Genomic DNA, 18,790 nt, shown 5'->3' with positions numbered 1-18,790 from the left:
TAAGCTTAGTAGATGAAACATTATAGTTTTTGTTTATAAAATGTTGCTAAAAATGCCGTATGTTGATTATAGGCCATTCGATGTGGGTGGAGAATCATTCATTTTTTTAAATCAATTTTTTTAATTATCCTTGCGCAATGTTATCAGAACGGATCGAACTAGACAGTCTGATTGGAGAATTGATAAACCGAACATGAACTAGTTTACAAAGAATCGCAATGGAGCGATCAACCAACTGGTTTTTTTGAGGAACTGTATGAACCCTGAAGTTCAAATGAAATAAAATTTTGAAAAAAGAAAAGAAAAGGAAGGAATGTGAAGTCGCTATGTTGTTTCGGATCTTATCTGCAAAACCTGAAAGTTCATCCCTCCCCTTCATCATTATAATCCACTTTCATAAACCGTCTCCCTCAAATTATTCTATAAAAACTCGAACAATGTTGGTAGTCAATTGACTCAAAACAAAACCGCCTAACGATTCATTATTCATCCAAAAACTCCAATCTCTTCCGAGAATAAATTCTTTGAAGACAGCCTAATCACGTGGAATTGATAAGAAGCCAAAGTTCTCGAAATCGTAGTCTTCAGCTTCCTCAAACAAATTGCTTGTCTCTGTACTTGCGCATTGATTCTCTAAAATACATTCGAGTCAGATATTTGGCAATTATTTTAAAACTGGAAGTTTGATTTCAATTGCTTTTCTAATTGTTTTTTTGGGATATTTGTATGATAGTGTATGATGTATCCTGAAAGTTCACAAGCTATGAATATACAAGTAAAACTGGCATATGGCCATCACGCTGTTGGGCCAAATAGCCACTGCAGCATTGAGTTTCACAACCTCAATGCCGGAAGAATATTAATGCAATTTAAAGTCACTCTCTGTGCATGCAAACATCCAAGGCATATAGAATAATCGGTAGAAACAATGTCTTGATTTAGTTTGCAAACTGTGAGATAATACTGTAATTATGTCCCGATCCTAATTCAGCTTTTCCCCTCCACCCTTTCAGTATAAACCATTACTGTTTATTGGAAATCAAGAAAATGGCATGCGTAGCCAGTATGAAATCTTTCCATTTATGCAAATTCCATTAAGCATATGATCCTTGAACACTCAGAAGATTGATGATGGTTAAGGAAAAATCTCTTTTATTATCTAATTGACAGCCAAAAATTTCATCCAACTCACCTACTGCGCTCTCGACCCGAACCTCTACTTCAAATTCTGAAGAAACATCAAGTACTCTTGCTCGCTTTATGACCAGACAGCCTCTCCGATTCATAGAGTATGTGATTTATAAGTCCCCTTGCTGCACTGCAATCATAGAAATCACATCAAACTCGCAACAAAGTTCCCACACAAAAAAAAAAATGGAGAGAAAGAGTAACAAACTACAAGTTAGTCTGTCTGTATCCTACAATCCAGCTTGTTAATTCTACCAAACAAATTAAGGAACTGTTTTGCACTCTAGATATAGAACAAAGCAACTGGCATCTTGGTTGCCAAATCAAGTAATTTCCTCCTAAATCCTCAATACATATTCAAATCAAGCAAAACCGTTCCTAAAACATGGACATATAAATAAACAATACAGGAAATGAAACAAACACAAGAAGGAGCTAAAGATTTAACAACGTGCAAAACAGAGCAGTTTCAACTTACTCGTCCTTCAACTTTTGAATCTTCTCTGGGTCCATCTCGTGTTTGTTTCTTTTAAACTGCTGTCTTACCATATTGACAAGAAGCTCTGTGTTATGTTGCTGCCACAATAATTAAAACACAAATATCAACACATATCGACTAAAAATTAATAACAGAGGCTAAATTGAAACAAGATGAATACTAATGTTGCTTCTTCTTCTTCTTCTTCTTCTTTTTTAGAAACCAGGATCAGATTCATCAAAACTCCACTGCAGAGAAGTTACCACGAGGTTGGAGTTAGGCTCCAGATTATAACCAAAAAAAGCAAAAACAAGATCTATGGCAACCCCTATGCCATCCAAGTCACACTTGCAGCAACTAAAGAGGTGGGAGTATCAAAGCAACGGCAGTAGGTATTCTAGGTGATGCTAATGAGTGCCAACATAGCCCATCTCACACAACCAACCATACAGGACACCAAAGTAAGAGTTAGACTCCCAGAATCATTACCCCGATTCCACATCATATGTACCACCATTCTTGGATAACTGAGCAACAAACCACTCCTTTACATACCACGACACGGACATTCGAATTATTTTGGTAACATATTTGACGTTGAGTAGATAGGAAGGAATGGAGTTGATCTGATTAAATTGCGAATTTTTAATAAGATGCAATGAGTTTAGTTAAATAAAATATTACCTGATGACCAATATATTTAGCTCTTCGAAGACATTCACGGTAAAGCTGCGATTAAAACAATGAAAATTAGGGATCTGAATAATTACTGTTAACATAGATTTAAATGAAGCAAAAAGAAAATGATACTTAACCCTAATTACGTTGTTGGCTAGTTCAGGAGGCAACGCAGTTTGCAAAGAGGGCATCGTCTCTTCCAACTTCGGAGGGAGCGGGAGCGGGAGCCAAGTGGGTGATTGTATAAAATCTCGTTCGTTGTTGCAGAGGCGAAACTGAACGGCAAATTTGCTTGACTGTACGTTAAATTATTATTAAATAAGTCGATTGTCAGAGTGGAAAAGATAGACCTCCTTGGCCCATTTATTGGTGGGCTTAGAATATTATGAACCTTGCCATGGGTCCAATTACGTAAAATAATTGAATTCCTATCCTTCTTTCTCTCCGTCTCCCTCCGTTCCTGTTTCTTTCTCTGCGTCCCTTTCGGCGGCTACCGAGATCGGGAGTTAACTAAACTGCTAAAACATATTCTTTGATATCTATTCATGTAAATTTCTATTTGCCACTCCATTTAACGAGCAGTTTTGCCACTGTAATTCTTATAACAAGTTATTGAAAATAATAATTTATATATTCATGGTATATTAACATCCTATCTTTTACACTGACATTCAAATTTGGTAACAAATAATAAAACGATAGTGATGAAGTCACCGAAACTTTGAAAGAATTTTGAGCATACAGAATGAGTGAGTTGGGAAGTGATTATGATGAATTACCTTGTCTCATCTATAAGAGTAAGTTTTTATATGTTTCAATGGATTTTTTTATACTTAAATTAGTATACAATAACTAAAAAAATAATTAGATTAAAGAGGTAGAGAAGGGGATTGAGCGATCTTATTGTGTTTTGATGTGGCATCTATAAACATGATTATTCATAGTGGTTAGTGTTCGAAAATATGAATTAAATATTATTATTTGATAAAAAATTATATTTTAATATAATGATTTCAAGAATTAATTTTAAAAAACAAAAAAATAAACATATTAATATATTTTTAAATAAAATATTTTAAAAAACAACCATTATTACCAATTAATATATTTTTAAATAAAATATTTTTAAAAACAACCATTATTACCACCCCAACAAGTATTATCTTTAGCCAGACATCAAAGGGCCGAGCCTCGCCTGAGAAAAAGTACTGGTTGGATTGAAGAGGAGAGTACTGAAGAGGCCATGTTGATTAACCAATAGACTTTACTTTACGGTAAAGCGTGCTGTGTGATTATTTTTTACTACTTACAAAACAAAAGGTGATTATTTTTTACTGTCTGGCCAATGAAGAGAGATGCTGTGAGAATATTTTTGGTGGAACTTGTCTATTATTATTTTATGTGTTATAATCAGTGAAAGCGAGAGAAGAGAGAGTATGGGCATCTACTTGGAGATGGCCCAGCCGGCTGGATTTTTATTTTTATTTCACTTCCAATTATGAGAATAAGAATAGAAATTTTGTTCTCACGAGTCTAATCATTGAAATGCAAATACGACAAACCGCTTGGACCTACCTTTATCCGGTGCCCTGAGCTCTCAACCCACCCACCCTGCGGTGGCTGTGATTAAAAAGGATAATTTAATCCATACCTACTAAATATATATAATTTTTTTAGATTTAATAGATAATAAATAGGATATAAATATTATTAAAATTCACTTGAACCTAGCCCGAAACATATATTTATATTATATAAATATATATAATCGAATATCTAGATTTTTTTAATACTGTATATATACTAATATTAATATAAAACATTTATATATAAAATATTATTTAGTATTTAGTATTTAATATATATTATTATTTATTATTTATTATTTATTATTTAATATATACATATACACACACTTCAAATATATATATTAACTATTATATTTTTATTAATTAATAAATAATAGTAGATAATAAAATAATCAAAACCAATTAATAATTAATAACTATTTGATTTTTTTACCCCACACACACATATATATAGAAAGAGAGGGAGAGAGAGGGAGAGGGATCCAAGTAAAATGTCCGATGTCATCCCTAGTCGTGACAAGGACGAGGAAAGCTAACTACCTCGTCGGTTACCTTCTCCCTCCTCTCTTGATAGGTGTTCCATTTTTAAAAGCTAAAACTTATTAACTTGCAATGCATGCATCTTGCAACATTGTAGTTTATATTGTTAGTATTGGATGATGTTTTTTAAAGTATTTATTTTAATTTATTAAAATAATATTTTTTATTTTTTAAATTTATTTTTAATATTATTATATTAAAATAATTTAAAAATATAACAAATTAATTTAAAACAAAAGAGAGATAATTTTTTTCTACACGCATGTCTTAACAATTATTTTTGCAATGTAGATGTAAGTAAATTTATTTTTTTACGACGGTTAGTAGTTTATATACTCTTGTGGGTTCCAAACAAAAAGGTAAATTTTAAAATTGATATTAAATCCAGTACAGTATGTATTTTTCAAATGAAACGCTTCTTTATTTTATTATAAAACAATTTATTTTTTGTTTTTACTTTATTCAACAAGAATAACGAATTTCAAGAGTGGGTGATCATGTCAATGGCCAACAAATATCAAAGAACGTTACACTTTCTCTGGAAAACAAATGAACGAAAATATGGAACAGAGAATCAAGACACAAAAGAGGAGCTCTGTCTTACGTCATCCTGTGTGTCTGTTTTAAAAGAATGTCTTATTAAAATTACTACCCTGTCACAAACCTCTTATTGCCTGTCGCAAGTTTATCTTTGAAAAAGTAAGACACGTGTCAAAATGAGAGGGAGAAAGTAACGGTGAAGGTAGTCAGTGATAATTTTTAGATTGATTTTTAAAAAATAAAAAAAATATTTTAATATATTTTAAATAAAAAATACTTTAAAAAAAAACCATAACTATAGTTTTAAACACCATATTCTACAACAATAAAATAATTTAAAAAATAACCATAACTATATTTTTAAACACCATATTCTACAACAAATATATTATAAATTAAAGGCATATATAAATAACATCTAAAAACACTAGAAAAATCCTTACATGTAAAAATGGAAAATCCATTCCCATCTATTGACAGCACTACATCATCACACAATAAGGGCAAAATGCCCTTAAGAGGGATGGAGCCTCAGCAACAATCAAGACCCAAAGACAAGATAATAATGGATCATGGGCTCTGTAGCACACCACACATTCTATATTATACAATAGTGTATCTGTAATAACTAAAACTGCTACTTCTCTTAAGCAATTTACTATCTTAGCAACCATAAGAGGAGATTTCTCGTATACCCTTAGGCTCTCCTTCTCGTAAGCAATTTATAGGAGGAATAGTCGCTGTTTCTTGAGTTCCATAAGCATTCCAACAAAATGGATCATCCACCAACTCACCTTCTTCAGGGAGAAGCTCGACCTCTGATAGCAGTATATTGGTGCAGGCTACTGCGTCACTACAGGCGAAGTGTATTGGTGGGGTTCTAACATCGTACGTGCCCTTAATGTTCCTGTATGTCACGCCTGTGACATAGACAGCTGAGGTCTTGTTGAGACAAGCCTGTGATAGGCAGTAGTATTGGTCTATGATAATGCAGTTCCTAACATTCTCCATTTGGATGTTTTCAAAGTTTATGTCTGATACACAACCCGTGCCGCCCTGCCATGTCTTGATCCTTAGCCCATCGTCTGATTCTTTTATTATTGTATTTCGGACGGTTATGTTACTTACGCATGCCTGGGAATTGTGTACTCCTAGGCTTCCAATGCTACGGAGAACAGAGAAAGAAGCCACAGTTTTAGACACTTGATGCAAGTGAATTCAACAAAATTTTGAAAAATCATATGCGATTGTAACTTCAATTTTGCATTTGATGTGGAAAAAAGAACGATAATAAACACACTCAATCAACAGGCCATGAAACCTTAATAGATGAAACATCAAGTTTTTTTCCTTATAAAAAGGCAGCGAAAAAGATGAACGGATGAGCACACCAACGATGTGGGTGGAAAACAATTTCTTGGGTGCTCTTTTTTTTAGAAAAAAAGCAACCTTTTAATTACTTTTGTGTGATAAATATTGTTCTGGATCGACAAAATGGCACCTATCAAACACAAAAACTGACATATGGCCATCATGTTGTAGGGCCAGACATAGCCTTTAACTGTACTACCCAAAAAAGTTGCTTCACACACTGCACTGGTAGTTAAAACAACCATGACGTCAATTTAGTTGAAACAGAGAGAAATTGTACCTAATCCCGTGACTGGGACCACAAGTGAGACCATCAATATCCACATTTGAGCATCCTGTTCCGATTGATATGCAATCATCACCTGTTCAAGTCTCCATTATATTAGAGATGGCTTGATAGCAGATAAATAATCCGAAATAGAGAGATTATATTAAGTAGAATGTTTTATTTTATTCTTTTTAATTTGCCATACCATTGCTAATGGAAGAATCGTATATGCCAACAGCCTTGGTGTTCTCTATGTGGATCCCATCAGTATTGGGGCTGAGTTTGGGGGAAGATATGGACAGTTTTTTTATCAAAACACCTTCACAGCCATCAAACTTCATATGGAATTGAGGACTGTTCTGGATTTTCAAGCCACTGACTGCCAAATTGGAGCTCATGAAGAACCGAATTAACTGAAACCATCAACAAATTTTTATCTGTTAATATATGGCAAAATTATGCAGTAATTGATCAGTTTTTACCTAAATTACTTGTGGATTATTTTCACTTACTGCCGGGCTAACACATGGTCCTTTTGATGTCGATCCATTAGGACCCTGAAATCACATCATGTTGTGACAGAAAACGTTAATGTGGTTCCAGCACAGAATTAATGAAACGCAGAAATTTAATCAAAGAAAGCTTACACGGTGAGGTTTGCAGGGTAGATCCCACCACTTCTCTCCATTTCCTTCAATGGTTCCTTCTCCTGTGAGAGTCATACCGTCAAGTCGATAAAACACAAGCCATTGCTGCGTGCTATCCTTCTCTGGCCAGGAATCCGGTCCATCCGGCGGCATTAGGCGCCCATCCACCTATTCACGTTACAATTCTCAGTAAGCCAGGTCCAACTAAAACAAACAGAAACGACGTGGATATAAGTATTCTTACCTGAAACACAATTCCTGGCTTGCATGGACCTGAGAAAATAGTTGAAGTGATCATGAAAGAATAACCTGAAGGAGCCAGAATAACACCAGATTCCACTCTACAAGCTTCTTTCCAGGCCTGCCTGAATGCATTAGTGTCATCAGTGGAACCGTCACCAACTGCCCCATAATCCATGACATTGAAAATGTAGTCTGAACTTGTGTTGCCAGGATCGTTCGGATAAGGGGCAGTGGGGCTTTGATGACCAGGGGCATCATGAGGGGTTGGAGAAACAGGGGGCTCTTTATTTTTGGAGCTTTTGTTCTTTGGCTTGTGGTAACGGGACCTTCCTTCTACATTGCTGGAATTGTAAAGCAGAAGGGACACTGCAATGAAAATGGCTAACATACCGCGAATGATCTCCATGAAAATGGAATAAAAGATGGTAGTGTAGGCAGTGTTCAATACTGTGAAGAACCAGAACAAATCAAGAATATGTCAATGCAAGACAATAGTAAGTTCAGCTTCCCTAATGTTGTTATTGAGAAACAGCATAAGAGAGCCAGAGAATTTTTAACAAATTTCTGGGGCCTCAAGTGAAGTAGCAAAAGGGATTAATTTATACTCCTGTAAAATGACCTCCAAAAACTGTTCTGATGTCTATGGTTGACACGTGTCATATTCCAGTTGATTGCAATATCATTGTCTTTTAATTAACAGCTGGGGATAATTTGGAGGATGGCTTGTGTGGCGAATGTACTTGATTCTTCAGTAGAAATCAAAGCTTTCATCTTACCTTTTTATTTCTGTTTGTCATTTTTTTTCCTTTCAATTTGTTTTAGTTCTTGTAAAACTTTGAGGGGGGAGAGTAAAATCATACTAAATCACTTGGCTAAGGCATAATTCGCCCCGCTCTTAACTTTAAGACTGATTTTCGAGTGCCCCTAACGAGAGATTAATTCAAGCGTCATAACTGGTCAAACCTTGCTAGCTAATTTGATGCTGCTACCCTCTCTGCATTTGATGATCAATGGCCTGCTTTTCCTTCTTGTTTCTGTCCCTTTTTAATAGAATAACATTTGCTGTTTTTAGTTGCCTAACAAGTAATAAGGTTAGGGTAGGACTGGGAGGGACTTGCATCGTCAACAGTATTACCAGCTTGCGAGCTGCTTTGAGGCCCGTATTTCATAGTGCCAAAACCAGGTGCTGCATTCTTTTGGCTTTCATAGTGCCAAAACCAGGTGCTGTATTCTTTTGGCTTCTGCTGCGGGCAAGGCTTCTAAACAACTAACAAGCATTCACACATAAACCTCTTTTCTTCTTCTACAAAGGGAAAAACATTGTGGAAATATGTCTTGTCTTGTTCATGCATAATCTATGCGTCGCACAGGAAACATTTCATGCCATCATCATGCATCCAAACTTTAAATTCATTCGTTGTCATGATCTCTAAAATGGAGAGTTCTTAGTAGCTATTGGCAGTCAATAAGGAGTCAGAACTCAAAAACTTGCAACAGCTTAAACTAGTTCAGCTGTGCTTGATTGACTCTTATAATGAAATGATGATGATTCTTCCATCCAGCTATTTAAAAATCATTATAGCATATAATTTAGCATAAAAAATAATTTCTGGACCACGATTCCAAACTCATTTACTTAATGTCGACCTTGATCATGTAATAACAAAGGACTATAATTAAGCTGGCTGTTCCAAATAACTAGATTCCAGCCCTTGAGACAAAAGTTATTGCCTGCGATTGAAGCCAAAAAACAAGATCCATGAAATGCATACGCAAGGAAAGCTAACAGAAGCAACCTAGCCTAATATACGGTGTCAACTAGAAATTGGCTCTACAAAAAACAATAGGGTGATTTTGGCCATCCCATATCTGGCATTAGCCTGTGTATTGTACGTATATAAAACCCTGAAGAGAGGGAATTAAACAATTCTTAATACATAAACAAAATATTGATTGATTGTGTTTTGCAACTAATTAACAAGTTAACTGCATCTGCCAAACCCTTTTTGCAGAAAGAGAACTTAGCAATTCCCCTCGGTATTGTAGAAGTCTTTTTAGCCATATTCTGAACACAGGCAATCAACCTTCTTATGCATGGCAACCGTTATTCTATTTTGGTTTATGACTCGCTTCTCGTTAGGCTTTTCGATCATCGTATATGTATCACGTCATTAAAGGACCCGCTCACGGGATTAATTCTGCACTTAAATTAGGGAAAATAAAGATATCACAGTGGCATATTAATTACATCATCTGGACATAATATTACATGGACGATTTAATTTTAAATCTAGCTTGATTATTTAGGTTTTAGATATATTTTTTAAAAGCTATTAATTGGAGTATCATAAATTTTAAAATTATTAAAAATTTATATAGTTATTAATTTTAAAATCTTAAAAAAATAGTTAAGACATGATCCATGATTTCATATGATTCCATTAATAGCTGCTGATCACCTGGCTGCTCTTTCAGGGAAGGAGAAACTTCTTATTAATTAAAAATTATTGTAGCAGCAATCTGGTAACATAGGAATGTTGTGGGTTGATGTGAAGAAAATCAGTGGAGGCTCCCGTGACTCGTTGTTGTTTGTTAGCTCTTTGTGGTCAATAGAAGTTACAAGTAAGAAACATGCTGTAGGTCCACGGCGAGAGAATAAAATCATTCACGGGGTGAATCCAAAACCTATGGTCCATAACAAAAACTAAAAATTAAAAAAAAAAAATGCTAGCAGTCTCTCTCGCTAATGACCGAGAAAACAGCATGAACAAATCGACTTTTGCCACTCACACGACCCCTACGCAAGCAAGTTGATAGCCTGCTTAATGAATGTGCTTTTATTTAAAAAAAAAAAAAAAAAACTTGAAGAGGAGGGCTTTAATTATTTGTTGGTGAAAATCGGAATTTGTGGGTTTATGCACCTACATGCGTTTGTCTTAGTCTGTCACATGCGTACTCTTCTCACGGGATGATTAGATTAGGGGCTCAAAAGTCAGGATACTGTGACTTTTTAGAATGTGGATGTGCTTTTTGTACGTGATCGATCGATCCCCTCAAGCATTGATGTTTGAGTTTGTGGTTTTAAGCCTGGCACCCCGACATGATGTCCTTTCTCTTACATGTGTAAGATGGCCTTTCTCTATTCCACGCCCCACACTCGCTATATTATTGGTCTGGTAGGCTCAAGCAACGGGCCTGTCTATGTGGGCTTTTTCTATCACCATCATCATGTCATTCAATCAGTTTTTGCGTCTCGAATAAGTTATAATTTATAATATGAGTTGATGCTTCCGGTAAGCTACAAACAAATTTCCGGGAAAATGCATTGGAAAATAAATCCAAGTGATCTTAAGGATATGATATTATAGTTTGTTTTAAAAAATTTGCTATTGTTCACGTGATAAAAGACTGGACAAAAATGATGCTTTAAAAAATAAAATTCACATAATAATAGAAACAAAACTACAATATAATTATCGAAAGCATACCTAACAATAACAGTAACAGTAACAAAAATCACAGGAACAGTATGTGAACATTTCTCTGGTTCCTTCCCGTCTTCCAACTTTCAAAGTTCCAACCCAGAAAAAAAAAAATCACATGCAGCATAGCAATCTGATGATGTTGATGAATTCAAGGTGACACACTGGAGTTGAAAGATCTGGGATGTGAGTCACGGGTGGGGGGGTTTGAATAAAATTTAAACTCCACCTGGATTCTTTAATTATGCAGGGTTTTGGATGCATAAACCAGATTTTAGAGAATTTTTTTGAGGACTATATCCCATTTAACCCTTGATTTATTTTTTAATGTAATTAGCATTATTGACACATGTGTTGCATGTGAATTAATAAATATTAGATAAAAAAATATTAGAATTGAATTCAAGAAATGAAAAAAAAAACAATAAAATACTATGTAGGAATGAGATTTGAATAAAATCATGTATAGAAATTAAAAATATGAGCATAATTTTCTTTTTACAAATTGTTTCGTTTAAATGAATCTTCTTTTAATATTAACAGTGATGATAAATAGAAAATAATAAGAATTTTGTGATTTTTTTCGTTGAAAGAAGTAAAAAATAAAGTAAAACAACAAGGATCTCATATATATATAAGGATCAAGTTTAATAATTTGATGTATTTTAATTATTTGAATTGCTGGCTTTTGTTGATATAATCTTAGGCATTTTTAGAATTTTAATATTCAAAATAAAGTATCAATAAGGTACAATAAAGGTTAGGGGTGATTTAAAAAACTTACTTTATTGTATTATTTAAGATTTTATTTGATTTACAAATAGTTTTATTATGGAAAATGGGATTAACCTATGTTTTAGGAATATATATATATATATATATATAAGGATCAAATTTAATAATTTGATGTATTTTAATTATTTGAATTGCTGGCTTTTGTTGATATAATCTTAGGCATTTTTAGAATTTTAATATTCAAAATAAAGTATCAATAAGGTACAATAAAGGTTAGGGGTGATTTAAAAAACATACTTTATGGTATTATTTAAGATTTTATTTGATTTATAAATAGTTTTATTATGAAAAATGGGATTAACCTATGTTTTAGGAAATACATTAGTACTAAAAAATATCTTCCTTTTATATACAGTAGAAGTCTCTATAAATTTGGCGTGTAGTGTTTTTAAAAGATAAGATATAATGTATTTAATATTTATTAATAAAATTATCTAGATACAAACAATGATTATTAAGAATTTAAATATATTTTTTCCAATCAAATATTTCAACATATAATTCATAATTTTATAAATAGTTATTGGCTTGCTGAGTTATGGACACCTGTCATAGCGATCATCCTCTCTTGTGAAGGAAATCTCCGTGTAGAGATCGGCAATACCATAAAAATCTTTCCATGTGGCTGTCTGCTTAGGGTTTTTCTAATTTTCAATGCTACATGTTTTCTTAGAAATCCAAATCAACAATTGAAATCGCGAAAGAGAATTGAAGAATGGAACTGAATTCGTCAGTTCTTAAATAAAAAACTCACCGCAGAAATAACATGGGAATAGAAAAATAATTCCCTGCTTGCCACTCTGCATATTTTTATTTATTATTGGGTAGATTTGATTTTATAACATGGAAATAGAAAAATAATTAAAGCAAACTTACATCTGTACTGTGTAAATAATATTTTTTTAATATTTTAATTAAAATCTAATTTTTAATCAGCGAGTTAGACAAAATTATATATATTTTAACTCATAACAAATGAAGAAAAGAAAAACTTGGGAAGGATAGCATAAATTTTAAAGTGTCCATGAAGGATTCGATTAGTGACCCAGTGGCATTGATGTTCCTTTCTAGCATGGCAGCGATATCGATATGAACAACGCCTGTTCGCCTAGACTGGGAACTGGGAAGGATGGCATAAATTCGAAGCTTGACATTGCTATTGCTATGACATGGTTTACCATGGCATTTATTCACTCTTCTTCTTCTTCTTCTTCCTTTTTTTTTTTTGGCACAGGCATTTATTCACTCTTGCATTCAGTATTTATGTCTACTATGAGCCCACATAGTTTTCATATTTAGATTATTTGGAATGCTTAGGACTTTTTTTTTTTTTTCCTCATTAGCGAAGTAAGTTATGGCAGAACTTTCTCTATCAACTTCTTTGTGCATTGATATTAAAATATAGTAAAGTAGTGAGTTTGGCCAAGATTAAAAATAGTTGTTTTCTCCCCCGAAATTATGTTTTTTTATGCAGTTTGCTAAAAGTTATAATTCGTCAAATTATAAAGATTTCTAATTATAGTAACAATTAAGTTCTTGTTACAGGATCGAAGATCGTTCGTTGTTTTTACCCATGCGGAAAGTGGATGGTACCACTGATTCATGGAAGCTTCTTTTTCCAGATGCAGCCGCTTCTTTCTTATGGGAAGATTTCGGTAGACCAGGATTACTGGAATTTTTAGTTGAAGGGACTGATTCACTGAAATCATTGAAATACAATATTGATGAGATTCTTGAACACCAACCAAATCATGCAGTAGGTCACACTGCTAGAGCGTTACGTGTTACGTTGATTCTAAAGGAAGGCAAAATGAACATTGTTAGGATCAGTGACTGGATGCCAGAAAATGAAACTTCTTCGATAACAGGTAGAAGAGTCCAAACACCATCACCACAACCTTCTGGAAATGTCTCTCCACAACAGCAGTTGCCATCCTCCACGGGTTGTAAATTTCATGTAGTTCTTGAGCTTGCTGGGCTTGGAACATCTGTTACTGAACACACACCGAGGAGATTTTATACCTGTCAGTCCAGAATCTTCTTTTAGCATATTCTACTGATTTTAGCAGGTAAGACACTGTCTTTGAATTGATTTTTCATTCTGTAGAATGGTTTGTCAGTTACAATCTTCAATGTAGTTTCACAAAGTTGAGCATCAGGGGTGAGCAAGAGCTTGTATTGTTGACTTCAATTTTTTTTTTTTTTGAATGCATGCTTGGTTGTCTCGTAAACACTTCTCTCCTAATGGTTTTAGTGGATCCCTTCGTAAACACTTCTCTCCTAATGGTTTTAGTAAACACTTGATGTTCATGGACATCCAAATGACTCTTGGCATGTATTTTATACTTGTTTTGTATTTTTCTCTCATGGAGTTTGAGTACAGGTTTTTGGTTTACTTTAAGGATTGCATAGATCAACAAGCTGGAACAGAGTATTACTGTTTATATCCAAGATCCAAGAGCTCGAGATGAATGCCTAGCTTAGTGATTGTAGATAATTTCATTGAAGTTTCTGTACCAATTCTCTCAGAAATTTTTCCCGTATGTGCTTTCTTGTCACTAGCATTATTAGGAGCGTGTAGATTATGTACTGATTCTTTTTTCAATTATCTGAATTGAAAAGTTGAAAGGGATATTTTTTTCTTCTGGTGGTTGCAGCCTTCATGAATTTTGCTGGGGCAAATCACACGATACAAAAAATTAACCGTTGTGTCAGTTGATCCAATTATTCAAATTGGGTATGCTAAAACCTATCTTGAAACATAGCTTTTGCACATATCAAACTTAGTTTTTATCTAATATTCTTCCAGTTACAGTGTTATTAACATCTCAAAAGTTCGATTCAAAGCCTCAATGGCTATGTCACGTAGTCAAATGCTAAGACGAGTGCTTGGATTCTGGTCTCCCTTGATGACTGCTCTGGGCAGCACTGAAAATATGCCTGTGAGTATGCATTTCTTCTTCTTCCTTTTTCGAAGTTCTGAGATCTCCTTTAAATGTTTTGACTGTCAAATTCCCCCAAGTATACACGACTACTATCTTGAGTATTGATCCAAGATTAGAATACTGAATAATTTGATTATCAATTATCCAAATCTTGCCTCTAAACACACAGCACATTTTTGGGTAGTTTGATCCCTTTGTGCCCTACTGCTCGTAGTCATTGCTAATGTGGGCTTGGTATTTTGTGGTGGCTTATTGTTGGGCCGCTGCCTCTAATCCATAGCAAATTGCGTGTCCATTGAGCTTAGCACTCGTGTTTTCAAATATCCGTTGTGTTATTGCATTCCGCTATCCACTTAAAGTTAAATTTCTGTTTTCAACATGAAAAATTAATATTGTTACATCGGCGCAAATGCCTTTTGCAATTGAAATGCTGAAGATGAGTTGCCTTCTATATGTTGATCAGGTGAGATAAAATCAAAGATTTAATGAGAGCATGTGCATGAGACAAAGCTCTTAGATTGGTATCGCTATCTCAAACATTAGAAAGGATTTATTGGCCAACCTCTTCAACTGCTCTCTCGTGTTGATATATTGGGCATTGCAAGTAGCGCGCATGGACATATGAGTAGAGGTTAAGCCGCTTCATCGATGGATAAAAAATTCATCCAGATTCGGCAGAGACAGGTCTGCAATAAAATTTTGATTTATCTTCTCTTTACTGTTCCGTATGAGTGAATGAATAGAGTTTTTACTAGATCAAGAACTTAATAGTGTAAATTATAAGCACCATATCCTGAATGATTAGAAGCCTCTGTGTTGTTTATTAAGGATGAAGCATTCGATTACTGGCTCATCTGATATGAATTTAAGTAGGAGTCTCTAGCGATGTACAATGTAAGTAGATGGAAGACACAGGAATTTAGTATATTTCTGTGCTAATCATGGGCTGTATGCATATGTTCTTCTTCCTCTTTCATATTGCTTTTTAGCATTACATGATAAATCATAAGGCCCTAGCTCAGAGTATGGCCTGTGTTTTCATTGACCATCCGCTCCAGCAAGCTTGCCATTGCTCCTGAAAAGGCAGCTTGAGGAATTTCTTTGTCCACTGATCTTCATTTGTTTGTTTGTTTTCTCATTTAGGTGGAGAGTGGTTGATAAAGCATATGGGTGAATTTTATGCAAAATTTTACGCCGCCTCATCCCGGAGACAGGGTGAGTGCCAGGATGCCAAGATTTGGCTGCCATTGAAGGATTTCTCATCTTCCTGTCCGCATGTTTTTGCTTTGTCCCACACCATATATCCTTGTGCCATCTTTTAATTAGATTCTGAAATTTTGAAATTTAAATTTATCTACCAGGAGAACAAGGTTGTCGAGGACCTTGGTGATGTCATTAGGGAGGGAGGTGGAGCGCTAGAAAAAGGCCTGTTTAGAGGAGTTACTGGCATTCTAGCAAAGCCTACTGAAGAAGCAAAAAGTTTAGGTTTTGTTCAGGGAGTTGGAAAAGGAAAAACAGGTGCAGCTGCCCAGCCAGTCAGTTGGGCTTCCTTGTGCTATGACTGGCGATGATTTGCTTCGACCTTACAATGACTACAGAGCCCAAGGACAGGTAGCCTTGCTTGTGTCATTTACAGATCATGGTTTGACTTTTCTGGTCTTTCAATGAGTTGTCTGTCGTGATCCCGATGCTCTAAGAATCTGATAAATTCTTTCATACAAGTTGGTGTAGATATATTGAATTGCTTGCATTTAGATGTATGTATGCATATCTAGCAGATGAGAATTTCTCTCTAAGATAGTAGGCAGAGAGGGGGGCACATGAAGGAAAGAAGGATAAAATTACTTGCATGATTTTTTTCTTCACCTGAATAAATTACAGGCTCACACAAAGTTTTTACGGTGGGGACTTATTTTGGACACCTATCCTGGTATCTTGTTAAAACGCACGGCACTCCGAGCTTATTTAATGTTACTCATCCCGGAGACAGGGTGAGTGCCAGGATACCAAGATTTGGCTGACACTGAAGGATTTCTCATCCCCGCCCTGATCCCATTCCTGTCCGCGTGTTTTTGCTTTGTCCGGCAGGATATAACCTTGTGCCATCTTTTAATGATAATCTGGAATTTTGAAATTTAAATTTATCTACCAGGAGAACAAGGTTGTCGAGGACCTTGGTGATGTCATTAGGGAGGGAGGTGGAGCGCTAGAAAAAGGCCTGTTTAGAGGAGTTACTGGCATTCTAGCAAAGCCTACTGAAGAAGCAAAAAGTTTAGGTTTTGTTCAGGGAGTTGGAAAAGGAAAAACAGGTGCAGCTGCCCAGCCAGTCAGTTGGGCTTCCTTGTGCTATGACTGGCGATGATTTGCTTCGACCTTACAATGACTACAGAGCCCAAGGACAGGTAGCCTTGCTTGTGTCATTTACAGATCATGGTTTGACTTTTCTGGTCTTTCAATGAGTTGTCTGTCGTGATCCCGATGCTCTAAGAATCTGATAAATTCTTTCATACAAGTTGGTGTAGATATATTGAATTGCTTGCATTTAGATGTATGTATGCATATCTAGCAGATGAGAATTTCTCTCTAAGATAGTAGGCAGAGAGGGGGGGCACATGAAGGAAAGAAAGATAAAATTGCTTGCATGATATTTTTCTTTACCTGAATAAATTACAGGCTCCCACAAAGTTTTTATGGTGGGAACGTATTTTGGACACCTATCCTGATATTTTTTTTGTTGGATTAATATGGATATTTGGATTAGTTTTTATATATTACGAATTAATTTTATAAATTCTGAAATTAATGAACTTAAACCTGAGATAATAAAAAATTACTATTACTTTTAAATTTTAAGTTATCACTTTATCATTATCTAAATAATTACTATCCTGTATCTTATTAAAACACACAGTACTCCGAGCTTATTTAATGTTACAGGTTCGTAGATCTTAAGGCTCATTTATTAATCACGTGGTTCGTAGATCTTAAGGTTCATTTATTAATCTCGTGTCTTGTAAATATTACCACTGCTCTGAATCCCTTCTACATTTTTCTTCCTGAGAGTTATCTTGCAGCTGGCAGAGTCAGGTTCAGATTTAGCCAGGTTGATATACCTAGAGGGTGTTTATTTATGTGGCTGTTTCTGCTTTTTAAGTATACCACATAAATAAATTGTTTGGTTAATGATTAAAAGTAATTTATTGTTTGCATAATCCAATATAATTTATGTTTAAAATACAAGGTAATTGAAAGCAGCTTCAGCCTGCTCCTCCTTCTTCCCACGTCTTTGGTGTTTATAGTCGGACGGGGAATACCTTGATTCTGAATGCATTAAACTGGTATAACTTAATAAAATAAAAAAATTAATTTTTTAATTCTTAATTATATTTTATTTAAAAAACTAATATTTCATATTATTTAACAGCACTATATAAATTAAAAAAAGATTACATAATAATATAGCATTTATAAAATTTAATCATAATTTTAATTTTATTTTTGATAATATTTTATATTATTGCACGTTCTAAAATATTTTAATTTTATTTTTGATAATATTTTACATGATATTATTGCACATTCTAAAAAGTTCTAAAATTCATAAAAATTATGGTCTTTATCAAATAGATTTCATACGTTATGAAATTACATATAATTTAATGAAATAATAAAAAAATATTTTATATAAAATATTATTTATTTCATGATATAATAACAGCAGTTAAATTTATAATATTTAAATAAAAAACTATCTGTATTAATATATATCTTTTTTATTTATTTTATAATTTTAATTTAAAAAATATTTTTAATCAAAAACATTAAATTATTTTAAATTTAATAATAATTTAAATTAATTATATATAAATATTAAATCAATCATAATTAAAAATATTTTTTATAAAATATTTTTTTAAACCACACAAAATACAAAAAAGTGCGTGGCAAGATTGCCTTGTCAGATGCTTAAGAAGATCACTTTATGCTCCCTGGAAGAGATGTCACTGTGTTAACGCGTCGAAGAGT

The 18,790-nt window shown here is 34.1% G+C and overlaps 3 protein-coding genes, 1 long non-coding RNA gene and 1 pseudogene across 5 annotated transcripts; 2 read left to right on the top strand and 3 right to left on the bottom strand.

Moving 5' to 3' along the window:
• Positions 1 to 906: 906 nt before the first annotated feature.
• On the bottom strand, positions 907 to 13,148 carry EMB2786 (COMPLEX 1 LYR-like protein). 2 transcript variants are annotated; one of them, XM_011012903.1, is made up of 5 exons: positions 13,014 to 13,148; positions 8,532 to 8,536; positions 1,848 to 1,876; positions 1,667 to 1,764; positions 918 to 1,318 (listed from the first exon to the last, which is right to left on the bottom strand). In XM_011012903.1, the coding sequence occupies exons 1-5, from the start codon at positions 13,055 to 13,057 to the stop codon at positions 1,240 to 1,242; spliced, it is 255 nt and encodes an 84-aa protein (XP_011011205.1). In that variant the 5' UTR covers positions 13,058 to 13,148; the 3' UTR covers positions 918 to 1,239. The 2 variants fall into 2 exon arrangements, with proteins under 2 accessions (XP_011011200.1, XP_011011205.1); XM_011012898.1 differs by lacking the exons at positions 1,848 to 1,876; positions 8,532 to 8,536; positions 13,014 to 13,148 and adding exons at positions 2,351 to 2,395; positions 2,482 to 2,667 and having other exon boundaries at positions 907 to 1,318.
• LOC105115857 (polygalacturonase At1g48100-like) lies at positions 5,400 to 8,131 on the bottom strand. The gene is made up of 6 exons (XM_011012917.1): positions 7,544 to 8,131; positions 7,300 to 7,467; positions 7,165 to 7,209; positions 6,858 to 7,065; positions 6,665 to 6,746; positions 5,400 to 6,178 (listed from the first exon to the last, which is right to left on the bottom strand). The coding sequence occupies exons 1-6, from the start codon at positions 7,946 to 7,948 to the stop codon at positions 5,677 to 5,679; spliced, it is 1,410 nt and encodes a 469-aa protein (XP_011011219.1). The 5' UTR covers positions 7,949 to 8,131; the 3' UTR covers positions 5,400 to 5,676.
• LOC105115866 (uncharacterized) lies at positions 12,888 to 13,974 on the top strand. Its single transcript, XM_011012927.1, has 2 exons — positions 12,888 to 12,991; positions 13,365 to 13,974. The coding sequence occupies exons 1-2, from the start codon at positions 12,909 to 12,911 to the stop codon at positions 13,864 to 13,866; spliced, it is 585 nt and encodes a 194-aa protein (XP_011011229.1). The 5' UTR covers positions 12,888 to 12,908; the 3' UTR covers positions 13,867 to 13,974.
• Positions 13,801 to 16,524, top strand: LOC105115873 (vacuolar protein sorting-associated protein 13C-like; annotated as a pseudogene).
• Positions 16,525 to 16,921: 397 nt separating this feature from the next.
• Positions 16,922 to 17,737, bottom strand: LOC105115880 (uncharacterized). Its single transcript, XR_840407.1, has 2 exons — positions 17,672 to 17,737; positions 16,922 to 17,478 (listed from the first exon to the last, which is right to left on the bottom strand). It is a non-coding gene; the product is annotated as an uncharacterized LOC105115880 (long non-coding RNA).
• Positions 17,738 to 18,790: the final 1,053 nt, after the last annotated feature.

Source organism: Populus euphratica, unplaced genomic scaffold (assembly GCF_000495115.2).
Source record: "Populus euphratica unplaced genomic scaffold, PopEup_1.0 scaffold5.1, whole genome shotgun sequence".
Taxonomy (NCBI): domain Eukaryota; kingdom Viridiplantae; phylum Streptophyta; class Magnoliopsida; order Malpighiales; family Salicaceae; genus Populus; species Populus euphratica.
The sequence above is the reverse complement of the archived record's forward strand: the minus strand, read 5'-3'. Positions and strand labels throughout refer to the sequence as shown.